This window comes from Rhipicephalus microplus, chromosome X, assembly GCF_043290135.1.
Source record: "Rhipicephalus microplus isolate Deutch F79 chromosome X, USDA_Rmic, whole genome shotgun sequence".
NCBI lineage: Eukaryota > Metazoa > Arthropoda > Arachnida > Ixodida > Ixodidae > Rhipicephalus > Rhipicephalus microplus.
This window is the reverse complement of record NC_134710.1, coordinates 139249953-139263704: the sequence shown is the minus strand read 5'-3', so window position 1 is coordinate 139263704 and position 13752 is coordinate 139249953. Positions and strand designations below refer to the sequence as shown.

Sequence of the window (13752 nt, the reverse complement as noted above, 5' to 3'; positions counted from 1 at the left end):
AAGTGTGGCAGCTTGGGCTAGTTGGTATGGCATGATGATAGTTATAGCGCGAGAACGAAACGACGACACAGAGACAAGAAGGACACGAAAGACACGAGCGCTGACACATGACAGGAATGAGCTTGTAGCGCCTGTAGCTCTGCATTGTTTTACAGCGGTGTGACAAAATGAATATCTTGCCCAAAAAAAGGTACGTCGTATTCAGATAAAATAGTTGCTTTGCAGTCTTTGTTAGATTGCCTATTACGCCGTTCAAATTACCTGTAAGTTCATTTGTACGTGAGGGGCTACTAGGCAGCATTAGTTCGAGAAAAATAAGGTGTATATAATTAAAGCTGCTAGAAAAATAAAAGTATTGTAGTAAAAGAAGCTTTGTTTTTGTTGTGAATTGTTGCAACACTAACAAAATATCAATTTCGTTCAGTGTCAATTCGTCTTTTAGGTAGTCCATTTTGAAAACTGTAGCCTCCAATCGATGTTTACGTATTGCCAATACCTGCTTCTTTGAAAGGGGCACTGGTCCTACCTGGCTAGGTTGGACGGCTCATACTCGTATTCGATAGATGGAGAGGTTGATTTCGAAGATCTGGTTGAATGGGGCAAAAAGTGAGAGTGTTATTCTGCTAAAAAGTGCTGCTTTTTTGTTTACAGCTGGCATGTTCGCACCAAGCGAAATATTGACCGTGTACGCAAGGATGAAGCGCGTGCAGCCCAAGAGGAAAAGGAACTTCAGAGGAAGATTCAGCTTGCGGTGAGTAGCACTGCCACGAACTTTTTTTTTTCCTTTATTGCCATAAATATTGTTTTTGTCGGCTGCGAAAGCGCGAATTTAACAAGCACAATACAAATATCTTACAAGCATAAGTCGGCAGAAAAAGTGGAACTCACTCGAGACTCACCAAAACTTTCTTGAGCCAAACTCACTAGGACTCACTAGGACTCACTCTCACGAAATTTTTCTTCAACTGGACTCACTTAGACTCAAACTCACACAAGTAATTACTCTTCCGAATTCACTCAGACTCAAGGCTCGATCCGAGTCCGAGGGAGTCGACTCATGAGTTCGTTAGCCTAGGATTAGCTTTTTCCACCGTGGTGTCAATTCTCTTTAACACTAATATTTCATGTACGCGGTAATGTTGGCACCTTTTGATACAGTACAGTACTCACGGATTGAAAAAGGACACTCGGGAGTGTATGGGCGATGGTACATGGGCCGCATCCCGTGGGTGCGTGTGGAACCAATGTGTTGCATTGTAGTATGAAGCGAGAGAGAGAACACATACGGAGCAGGATTACTCCGTCCTGTCGCCAAATTGTCGGCTTGTAGTTAACCATGTGTACACTGCCACCGGGGCGCTGCAAGGCTCACGCACATTTGCATGTCGACCGCCCTAGCTTGCCACGGTGCACCACTTTATTGCCACGCCAGAAGACGACCCTCTCGTTCTGCGTGGTTAGGCGAAGTAGTACGCATGCTGTGCAAATAAAACACAGGATTCAGTTGGAAGTTGTGCCTTGTGTGGTTTCATAGACATGATAAACATGTGCACAAAATCATGGAAAGTTTACTTTTGGTTTCTGCCTCGACAAGAAAGAAAATGAGTGCCAGGCTTGCCTTCATGCTACAGGGAAATAGTATGACCAAACAAGAGCCCTTTAAATCTGTGGGTATTGGACTTCCTGTGTGCTGTTCATAGTGAAAGCAGGCAAGGGAAACTTCAGGTCAAAACAACCAACAATTTATTTAACTATATGTGGCTACGGCAAGGTCCGCCCAGGGACAAGACATCGGCCGGCGGCCATAATTTCCGGGCAGCAACATTTGGCCAGCGAGATTGACATCCACCATCCTTCGTGGCAGCCAAGGCAACTCTCTTCTGTTCAGCTCAGTTTATTACCTTAAAGGCCCCTCTTTCTTGGAGGGGCATTATATAAGGGGTGGGGTTGTGTGTAGGTTAACAAACTCAGTGAACGTAGTTTTAGTTCTGAAAATGATCAGTAATATAATCTTGAAAGGCAGATGGTGAGGCGGTAGCATCATCATCACCACCATTCATCATCTTCATCATTTTTCTAAGCCACCGCGCCGCGCGTCTCGCGCAGCTCATGCCAAGCTGGAGCTGCGTGAGGAATATAACAGGTTCACGCGCCTGGCATCTCGGACACCGGCAGCCGCCGCAGATTTGCTTCAGTCAATGAATAAGGTGGCGAGACTGGCACCCCGTCGGCTGCCCTCACGACATTGTCTCACATCTCCCTCTCTAACTGCGCCACATTTACTCGAATGTAATGCAAGTGTTTTTCCAGATTGTTGCTACTTAAAGTCAAACCTCGTGTTACAATTGAATATGAAAATAACTTTTTTTCTTTTTTCCTGAACTTAATCAAAGTGGCCCCTCAGGTTACAGTTGTGGTCGCATTACAATTGAGTGAATAAGGTACTTTTGAAAATTTGAGCCAGACATGGATGAAAAGGCGCTTGACAAGCACATTACTTTCAAAGAGGTTTTTTTTTTTTTGAGATAGTGTTGCCACTTTATGTGCAATGTACATAAACATAGTCTGATTAACTCCGTGCACTGAAGCTTTAATGTCAGTAATTGTTAAATAAAAGAAGGCAAATGAATTGAGATATCAGTTTCTTCTTAGACATGATCGTATGAAGCCAGGGAAAGCATGGGAAGTGTTGTTTGTAGTTTTTAATTCAAGTGCAGTGATCATGAATTAGAAAGGAAATGAATTAAAAAGGATGAAAAAAAAAACTTGCCTCTGATTTGTACTAAACTCACAACCATAGAATATCTGAAGTGGAGTTTTTTTTTTTTTTTTTGTTCAAGTGTTTTCAGAATCATGCTTGTAGACTGCTGTCAACTCTGAAAAAGATATACTTCAAACAGAATGGCTAACTGCAGCTTTGTGGATCAGGCTGGAAATAACTGGTAGCTTTTTACATGCAGTGACATGCTTCTTTAGAAGAAATGTTGGGACCAGTTTGTAACAATTCTTAAATCACCTTAGCCTGCAACAGAATGCCAACATTGAGAAATGAAGTTACGATGAATTGTGTGGATTCATACAGGGAAGAAGAATGTAATTTCTCACTGAATTAGCCTGTGTACTACTGGCATAATCATGGCATAAGAACAAGAAATAACTTGTTCCAAATAATTTAATTATTTACTGTCTGCAGTGCTAATTTTTCAATGGACTTGTGTGTTTATAAACATGTTACCACAAAACATTTCTCTTTTTTTTAATTGAGCCTTTCATTTTTTTGCTGTAGTATTGAGTATTATACTCTGCTTCTAAGCTGTGCAGACTTTCTTTTTGTAAATTTTATTGTCTGCATCTAAGTAGGGAAGTTGTTGGTACTCCGAAGAATTTCAAAATAAGTTTTGGGGTCTTATTTGATGACACATTATTTTGGAAAACTTTTGTTGTTACTGGCTTATTAGAAGCTACCTTTGTACAGTTTTAGATTGTTTAACTTGATGTAACTAACACCAAGTTTGTGCAGCAAGGCTAGTATTGGGAAGGAGTGCACATCTTGCCATTTACTTTTGTTTTTGTTCATTGATAGTATTAGATTTGAATTACATGCTACAAATCATTGTTTGCTGAAATTTAAATCACTTCTATATGTCATCATGCCTTTTTTCATGCAGGAATCGGAAGCCCGGATCAACTTCTTGCGTGGAAAAGTGAAGGGGGGTAGCGAAGAACAGTTAGACCTTGGGAAAGTTGCAACTGCGGAGGTTGTGACAGATTTGACGTCAGGTGGCCATTTCAATTTCTTCAAAGATGTGGAAAAGGCTGAGGTACCTTTTTGGGTTCTGCAAACTCGTTGTTAATCTATTGCATGCTGTTATTTTCTTAATCTACGAAAGTATGGGAAATATCTGGGGGGGGGGGGGGGGGGGGGCTCATTTTCTGTATTATACATAACTAATAAAGCTGGCGGACAAGTAAGCCAAAGGAAAGCATAGACGACTCTATGCTTTCTTTGGCTTAATTGTGTGTTGATTTCATTATTTCTTTAAATTTAGCTTTATATTTATAAAGGGTGTTTAATATTTACATTTAATATATGTTTACTTGCAGTGTGCAAAATAGTCATCATTCCTGTGCATCATTAGCCATGTACAAGTTCACAAAGTTGGAGGCTTGGGATTGTTGTATATCTGTAACAGTAAGTTTAAGAATGAGGTCACAAAGGCAAAAAAAGAAGACTACACACTGCACTGTCTTATAACACTTGTTTTTTGCTCGTTTTGGAAATTCGCACAACTATTACAGCCAATATTTTGGCGCAATCACATTCTCGATCATGGGGTGTCATCTCGTGAGCATTTGAGGCTGCTCACTACAGTAGATGCTATGTTTTTCTGCTTTGAAACATGCCGGTATTCTAGTCTTCAACGTTCTAGTGATGGTGTCCAACAAAGACCCAAATTACTAAGTTATCATGTAGTCATATTTTTAATAGTTGTTTAAATTTACATAGGGAAAGCTTAAGAATCATTTCTGTACAGCATGTAACCTTTGAAGCAAGTATTTTTGTTACCACAGGCCGTTTTCTTAAAATGTGCATATTATGCACACTGGGTCTCAATACGTGCTTTTGTGTGCGCATGTAAGCCAGTGTTATGGGGTTGGTATTAAGCTTTCTGGCAGTAAATTTTGTTGTTTGTTCAATCACGGAATCTTTAACAAAAAGGTGCACCATTTTTTCGAGCCGATAACCTGCAATGACCTCTGAGAATTGTGTGATGACAAGGCTGTGTTTCGCATATTACCTCGTATCGAAAAACGGGTGTGGTGTAAAATTTGACCTTGAGCCATCCCGAAAGCTACTGAAAGCCATGGTGCCTCCTGAACTAAAAACTGCGTGAGCAAGACACATGCCAGAGCTTGTAAAGCAGGTATATTTTTCGAACTGCCACAACTCAGGATGTTCTCAGCAAATAGAATTCCGGTGCAGCATCTTCCTAGGCATCACATCTGCATGAAACTCCTGCAAACAGTTCCCCATCAAACGAGGGTGCTTTCTGTGACCAAATGTAAAATTTTGTTATAGGCGAGTGTGGCTCCTTTTCTGCACATTAAGACCCAATGTGCATTTTAATGCGCAGACTGGTGTGTGAAAGCTGTTTGCTGTAAAGGTGCAAATGTTTTTCTTGTGAAATACTGTTTGTGTGTACATAACGAAATACATTTTTTATTTAACCTGTGCGGCCACAAATTGACTGGGCTCTGAGTAGGATATACATGGGGATGTGTGCACAGAAGAATGAGGGAAGAAAGGCAAAAGGAATGAAATCAGGCATTTATACAGCACGCATGTCAAAAGTGAGTACTATAGAACGGCACAAATTATCATGACCAATTCAGAAAGATAATTTTTCAAGGAGTGAGATGTATAAAGGGTGAGCTGACGCAAGCACTACCCAGTTTTATGACGTGATCTGCTTCAATGATATTGCTTGTGAGCTGTGAACTGCAATTGATTTCTTGCAAAAACGGTTCGATAGTAGATACCTTGGTCATGCGTACTGTAAGAATGCCTTCTGTTATTCCTTTTATCCTCTTTTCCCTCATTATTCCATGTATGTGCCCTCATCTATATGAGTGCATCAAACTGCTACAGTAGTAAACAGTGTTGTAAGACAGCACAGTGGGTTGTATTCTTTCTTGTCTTTGTGCCCTTGTTCTGTAAGTCTGCTATATATGTTGGCCGCACTTCAGTCACTAACCTTGTATCTACAATATGTATGGCTGCACTTCAGTCACTAACCTTGTATATAAAAATGGCCTACTTGTTATAAATAATCGAAATTGTGTGTCGTCTAAAAATTCTTTTTTCAATTGTGAAATGGTCAGTACAAGATAGACACGTCACATCGTGCATATATGAAGGGTTTCGGTACCAGGCACACACACTCACTAGCCATTACTCCATTCACTACACGTGTCAATTGTTACAAGCAACGTTTTTATCTAAAAACGTTGGTTACAAGTACTCTTTCTTTCCAAGTACGATAGTAGATTGGAACAAACTGCCTGATAAAACCGTTACATAGACTCACTATCACAATTTGAGTCACAGCTTTAATAGTGATCAGTTTCCTTGTCTAGCTGAGATGTTTCATTTGCTTTTTTTCTGTTTTTTACTTGTGCTAAACGTATTTTCTGCTCGGTTTGAAATTTGTTAGAATAACGTCGCTTGCCTTTTTTTTTTCTTTCTCAAAAGCGCGTGTATAAAGACATTCATATGTTAGTTACCCATTGTTATTTTTCTGTTGAGTTTACCTGTCATGTACCACGCTGCCAATATCTTGAAGAAAGATCGCAGTATCTACAAATAAATAAAATAAAAATATACATGTTGTTTTGTATAAACTGGGCTGATAAACTGCATGTTTTAATGCTACCAGTAACTGACTAGAGCAGGTTTGGCTATTAATTGGGCAGACAGCCTTATACATAGACTAGCTTCTGTTGCCAGAATGCAAAAGGGGTTAACTCTTAGCTTGCTCAGCTTGACGAAGCTAAACCAGCATATATTTTTATCTTTGTGATTTGTACCTACGTCAACGTACATGAACAGTGGCACTTAGTATTTACAAATAAATAAAATAAAAATATACATGTTGTTTTGTATAAACTGGGCTGATAAACTGCATGTTTGAATGCTACCAGTAACTGACTTGAGCAGGTTTGGCTAGTAATTGGGCAGACAGCCTTATACATAGACTAGCTTCTGTTGGCAGAATGCAAAAGGGGTTAACTCTCCGGAATACAAACATATTCTTTAGTTGTGTAAATGAGCACAAGTTGAAGCTATGTGCAATATTAGAGCTCGTGAGGCCATACGCTTCCATGTTGCAAGTCATACTGAGCACCATTGTATGTACTATGTAACTTTTCAAGAAGCTTTTTTCATGGAAAGTGTGCTGTTCCCTTCACCTATTCTGTTTGTCCTCTTCCTTGTGCATCAGCGAAACCTGCATTCTAAAAATGAAGATCGTGAGAAAGAAAAGAAGGCTGAGCAGGAAGACTATGAGAAAAAAATAGGCCTTCTCACATATTTGGGACAGAGCTCAAGTGAAGCCTCTGGTATGTGTATGCCTGTTTTGTCCTCATTTTAGTAGTGGTGATACAAACAAGTGGTGTGAATCCAAAAAGAAAGCATTTTTTGTCAAGCACAGGTGACTGACCTATGCTGTTAGAAAAATCAAGAAAAAAACATGCATCTTTTAATGAGCAGGGAAGCTATTTTCCCATTCCAATGCAGTAACAGAAAAATGCATATGAGGTTTTTTGTGCATTGCTGATGCAGATGCCGTGGCCAGGATGCCCAACCACCCAACTCCTCTGATGCCTCCTTTATTATATATGCTAGCTGTGTCACCTCCACTATACTGTCCTGCTCTTATGTATTTTTTTTGTCTGCTCTGCACATAGATATCGTATTTTACAGAAGGTGGCCATTGCCCACTGGTTGACCGTGTTGATGCCAGAATTCATTTAATGTGCAAGAAATCGCTGGTTATATGCACACCAAATGGTGTGAAGCTTCTTGCTGTGAGCTTGTTTACTAAGTCATCTCTGTCTCACAAAAAGCTTGGCTACTTAGTATCACAAATGGCTGATGCATGCATCGGTCAGCTTATTTCAATTTCATGGCCGCATGGTGGTTATGTCTCCCAGAAAGCTAGACGCACACCACTACAACCATTTCCTCCTGTTTTATTTTGTTCTTTCTCATATTTTTCAAGGGATAAGGTGGGTGCCCCGTCGCAGCTGTTGTTGGTCGTTGAAACCATGGCTCAGTGGCTACCTGGGTTGGGCTGCTGTTTCTGTTAAAATGCACAGCTCCTGTCATCCTTAACTGCTTCATGCCAGCTCTATTTGCTTCCTTTTACATCGTCACAATTGTGTGTTACTGTCTTTGTCAAAGTACTCAGTTCTTCTTAGCTTGGCAGCAATGATTTTCGTGCAAGTGCCTCTCATTTGAACTTAACAGGACGTGGTTTGTTCCAGTTGGAAGCCATCCAGTATTCTTGGTCCCAAGATAGTTCAATATAACTGACCTTGAAATGGAAATTTGGCCACATAATCTTTTTTTCTAGGATATCATTGGAGCTTTCATTAAAAAGTATATAATTAGACTTTTCAAGATAAAACTATAATTGTTATGCACTCCTAGCTGGTCATTATCCAGGCTTTGCACTTTGATAAGGGGATATCTAAAACAGGTGTTTTGTTCTTTACTTTCATACATCTTTGTCATTTTAGTTTATAGCATCTATAATGGCTGTTTAAATTTGTTTGTGTGTGCCCTTTCCCAAAAAGCAGTGAAGTAAATGCTTTTATTCAGTATGAAACTTTGTCGTCTTTTGCGTCATCACATATGAGCATGTTCGAACATTTCTGTGTAGCTGCTTTTGAGTGCGAGTTGTGCTTTGCCACAGATGGTTTTCGGCATTTATTAATGCTCATTTGGTTGTGATTTTCTCTTTTAGGGAGCAAACCATGGTTTGCCGAGTCACATGAAGACCGCTTGCAGCTTCATGAGAAGTCAGAAAAGTTGGTTTTCTGCTATATTTACTATAGTTTTTGGGCTTGTGCTACACTTTTGTGAGCTAGTCATTTGTTCTAACAGTTTTATGTCTTTTAAAATTGTGCCTCGCGATGTGCTATTGGTACTTTGTGTATTATTTTGTGCAACAGCTTCACATGTCTGTGTTTTTCTTCACATGAAATTCTGTTTAAAACCTATTTTTCGAAAAATTTAAAAGTGTATATTTTGAATATAGTGCGAGTTTATAGATTTGTGCCACCTAAGTTTACTGTGCAGTAGTTCAGTAATGGTATTAAAAGTTAATTAGGCCTTTTTATTGAATACAATAACTTTTTTATCTCAGAACTCCTGGTTTCCACCGGTTCCATAAATCTGTTGAAAGGGCCCCTTGTCTTTTCTGCACTGCGCTCAGAAATAATTTCAGCCTTTGCAAGCTCACAGCTTGTATACCAATTAGTAAGCGCCCTGCCGCGGTGGTCTAGTGGCTAAGGTACTCGGCTGCTGACCCGCATGTCGCGGGTTCAAATCCCGGCTGCGGTGGCTGCATTTCCGATGGAGGCGGAAATGTTGTAGGGGTGTGCTCAGATTTGGGTGCACGCTAAAGAACCCCAGGTGGTCGAAATTTCCGGAGCCCTTCACTACGGTGTCTCTCATAATCATATGGTGGTTTTGGGTCGTTAAACCCCACATGTCAATCAATACCAATTAGTCATCTTTTTTGTACCTTGGTAATGTAGAAAGCTTGAAGCCAGCTGTTTTTGGTTATGTCATCAGGGAGTTGTGAGCTTGCAATGACTATTAGAGCTTGGATTGGAGTTCACCAGTCTACAAAATATTTTTTTACTGCTGGCATCATGTGCCTAAGACCATGTCTGTGTGCAAAATCAAGTCTTTGCCTTCATTTGTCTTGAATCCACTTAAGTGATTGACCAAAATTACTATGCGTGCCTTTTCAATGTGTGAATAATGAAGAGTATTGCATACAATGGAATCTTATACCACATTACTTGTCGCGAGTATAATGGAGAAACGGACATTTTGGCTTAATGAACATGCCGCAAATATCACAGCTGGGTGGAAGTCCTAAAAGTACCCTACATAAAAAGTTCAGCGACGCACGGGACATGGTCTATGTAGGTGCAGCAGAATACGAGTATGGCCAAAACATAGTAATCATAGCGACGAATATTTAATAGGATTCCAACGTCAGTGGCAGTGTACGTACAGATAGGGCAGAAGTGACGGAGGAGGCAGCTATAGCACTATCACTAGCCTCCACAAAAGCCGAAGTCGTGATCATCGATTCCAAAACCGCTGCTAAAAATTATGCCAAAGGAAGGATCTCACCGGAAGCGCTAAGAATTCTGGCAAACCTTTGCGACGAGTGGGTAGTTCATATTATATGGGCACTTGCTTAGTCATCTCTCCCCAGGAACGAAATTGTGCACGACCTTGCTCGAGAATTGGCCGGCCGAACAAGTGCAGCATGAAGTCCGGGGACGGAGAGGGGGACCGCATGGTTAGTTATGAAGAGATCACAAAACACTACAGGCTAGGAAGGGCGGATTCCCCCCAGCACATACCTCGCTCAACAAGCAGCAGGCGACTGCATGGCACCTCATACAAACCAACACTTTCTTGAACCTAGTAACTTATCAATGCATCTACCCAGAGATATACTCAGATTTGTGTAAATTCTGTAATCAATGGGCGGATCTCAATCATATACTGTGGGCTTGCCCCTCAGTGACAGGACAATATAAAATATACAGTAATGGAGAGCAGTGAGAGACCGCACTGCTAAGTGCAGACCCAGAAGTGCAACTCAAAGTCCTTCGGCAAGCCGAGGATGCTGCCAGAGCACAAGGACTCATGACTGCCACCTAGGGGAAGGAGACAATTCTTCCACATTTTGTCGTTTTTTTCCTTTATTAAAGTTATTTCCTCCTCCTATTTACTTTTGGTTAATTAGCATGTGCCTTATGAGCATTTCTCTACAGTCTAAAATGAAGAAATAAAGTTGTTGAACCTGTACACTGTTTGAAATGATGAGTTTCAGGTTAAAAATGCAGAATTTCTTGGATATAAATTGTAGATGTGGCAGAATGTTTCTGGCTAGTGCATGTAAAAAAAAAAAAAACCTTTAGATACTTTGCTGCTTGAACTTGGATGCAATTACTGTAGCATTCAACAGTAAACTTGGAAATATCCACCTGATCTATAAGTCCTCGTGGACAAAGCTCTTTTCATTTATGGTTGCTATACTTCACACGAGTATACATTTGACCAAACTTAAGCCTTAACAAACTAAAATAAGAAACAAACAAACATAGTTACTAAGAGCAAAAAAAAAGTTGAGGTAGCTGTTGGTAGTGTGCCTTAATGTGTGCACAAGAATGGCAACACCCTTAGGATCTTGCCATTATTTGAAGGGGCTGGTGTCGCAGCGGGGCCATGTTTTGCCCTGCATCCCGTGTTTATCAGCGGAGCGTTGAGATATCGGTAAGACACCGTTGGCTCAAATATGGAAGTTGCACCGCAGTAGACTCCGAAGACATCCTCACCCTAAAACATCAAGGCACCCTAGCTATTGAGGTTTCATAATGAAGGAAAGTAAAGCATGCATCATGGATGCACAAGGAGAGAACTAGACAACAGGAGTCTCACATGTAAAGCTTTGCATGCTTGTTTGCTTTTTATTAAGTGGTGCTTGTGATATTGATGTTCTTTTTTGTAAAATTTTGTTGATTTTCTTTCCAGAGAAACAAGGGATGCCAAGAATAAAGACCGCATAGACCCACTGCATCTCATGAAGCATTATGTCTCCTTGAAGTATGATTTGAAGGAAAACGGTCAGAAGATCAAGAAGCTAAATGTGATTGTCACTTCCTTTTTTCATGCCACTTTAGCTACCATACAGACCTAATGGAAACAGCTGTAACAATATCAAAAAAATTTCTATTTTCACTCTTTTTTAGTTATCAATGAGCTTATATTATTTCGTGTCGTAATGAGCACCCGGTAGTTTAAAATAGCACAGTGAAAAATTTAGAAACATACTAATACTATAGTGGCTTATAGCCTAAAGGCGACTTGACATTTGCGGCTGTTCATATAAAGTATAGTTTATCGGCTTTTGCCACAATCAACAATAGCCGCGTTCACTGTTCGCAGTTGTTGTGTGATATCTGCGGTATTGCAGTCTTGGTAATGTGTTTACCTTTGCTCTCAAATGTTAGAAGTGAGATTTTCTCATGTGCTTCAGAAAGGCGTAAATATAAGCATAGTGGTGCAGTATCCTTGTTGTTTTTTGTGATAGATGCACAGTGTCAGAAAACAAAGGTGAAATTGATTGATATGTGGGGTTTTAACGTCCCAAAACCACTATATAATTACGAGAGACGCCGTAGTGGAGGGCTTCGGAAATTTAGACCACCTGGGATTCTTTAACGTGCACCCAAATCTGAGCACACGGGCCTACAACATTTCCGCAACAAAGGTGAAATGTTATGTATTCAAGCAATACTGATGTTCAAGGGTACATGGAGCCTTGAAGTGATAGGAAATCTATTGAACAAAAAATGTTACTCTAGCCAACTTTTCGACAAGAAAATTTACTGGGGTGGTGTATCGGCAAGATTGCTGTATTTTTGAGACATGAACTGTTGGAACACAAATCCCGCTGTTATAATTCTAACAATGTTTCTTATTTAGCAACTCCTAATGGACTGCACTATAATTTACCTCCATTCAGTATTATCTATGGTAATCTGTAAACATCTTTGATGTCTTTAGTGCAGGTATTCATAGTGGAGTGTAATGCAAGAACATGAACATTGAAAACAGGTTCGTGTGCCTTGCAAAGTGTATTGAAAAACGTATGTTCTTGCTGACACTGGCCGCTGAAATAGCAGATTGTTATACTCTAGCATGAGAAATGCACTGTGCGTGAAAGTAGAATCAAACTAACAGTTTTGCTCTCTCAATCATTTTTAGCAAATTGCACAGAAAACAGAATTACATTCGAAGAAAGTAAAGCGCCTGGATAAGCCACTGGAACAGCTGCGTGCTGAGAGGTTGGCTCGTGAGAAGGCAGAGCGAGCAAAGGCCGAGGAACTCCTTCGAAGAGCTCGGGGAGAGCTGCCAGTTCAGGACAAGTCGCATGACGTCATCATGGATGATAGACGACGTGGCTACAACTCCCAGTACAACCCACACTTAGCCAAGCGTCCGCAGTGACTTGTTTCGAGTTTACGCCATCACTTACTGGATTGTAAATGGGCGATGTTGCTGTATTGTTAAAGCTGAAAATACTTCATCAAGATGCAGCATCTATGTACAGTATGCATGAATAGTAGCCATGTGTGTAAAGGCTTACAAGTGGTGTTGCAATGTATTGTATGTTGTTGGCAATGATTCTATTCTATGCACTTTGTCAATGAAGGCTCCCTGGGTGCCACAGTGAGCCCCTCTTGGCTGTTGTTAACATGCGTGACCCCCCCAAAAATGCCGGGCCGAGACTGTGATCTCAGCTTTTGCACCCCCATGCAGCAGCCCAGAAAGATTAAAAAGGTCTATAGCAGGGTAATTACACATAAGATCAAACAAAGCAGGGCCAGTTGACCTCTTAAATTTATTTAGCAATTTTATATATTGTTGCCCACTACGTGGAAAGAAGAGATCCGCAAATCGCTCTGCTGGGCAAAATTTTTCGAAGCACAGTAAATCACTAATGATAAAAAGGTGGAGTGCCACGCTTACCTTGTCTTCTGTTTTCTTCTACTTTGGTTATGAATTATACAAAATGTATTATAGCTATGTTTCTTAAATTTGTTTAGATAAATATATGCAAGTTTGGGCTTGCGCTCAGATATTTTTTCACTCCTCTGGGTAGTGTACATATTTTTATGAAAAATTTCAAAATTGGCCAAATAAAAAAGACATTTTTTGTCTGCTTTGCAGGTTTTTATATCAAAAATAGCATATGGCAGAGCGGCGAGAATTCTGCATTACGTTCTCAGCATACTTATTTATCAAACTGCCAAAGCTTATAATAATAACACCTTCAATAAAGAGATAAAATCACTCTAGAAAACAGCACACGATAGAAAATTATGAATATTAAAACATTTTTGATATTTCTTAAACTTTCCCCTCATATGATG

At 40.2% G+C, this 13752-nt stretch overlaps 1 protein-coding gene across 1 annotated transcript; it reads left to right on the top strand.

Annotated features, from left to right (window-relative positions):
- Positions 1-6: 6 nt before the first annotated feature.
- Positions 7-13542, top strand: LOC142775792 (leukocyte receptor cluster member 1 homolog). Its single transcript, XM_075877865.1, has 7 exons — positions 7-190; positions 652-751; positions 3669-3821; positions 7002-7119; positions 8529-8592; positions 11348-11462; positions 12584-13542. The coding sequence occupies exons 1-7, from the start codon at positions 168-170 to the stop codon at positions 12824-12826; spliced, it is 816 nt and encodes a 271-aa protein (XP_075733980.1). The 5' UTR covers positions 7-167; the 3' UTR covers positions 12827-13542.
- Positions 13543-13752: the final 210 nt, after the last annotated feature.

Bases quoted from the DNA above. Each gene is read 5' to 3' on its own strand.
- LOC142775792 (XM_075877865.1), top strand. From the start codon at position 168: ATGAATATCTTGCCCAAAAAAAG. The intron at 752-3,668 runs GTGAGTAGCACT...TTTTTCATGCAG, and splicing joins AGAGGAAGATTCAGCTTGCG to GAATCGGAAGCCCGGATCAA. The intron at 8,593-11,347 runs GTTGGTTTTCTG...TTTTCTTTCCAG, and splicing joins CTTCATGAGAAGTCAGAAAA to AGAAACAAGGGATGCCAAGA.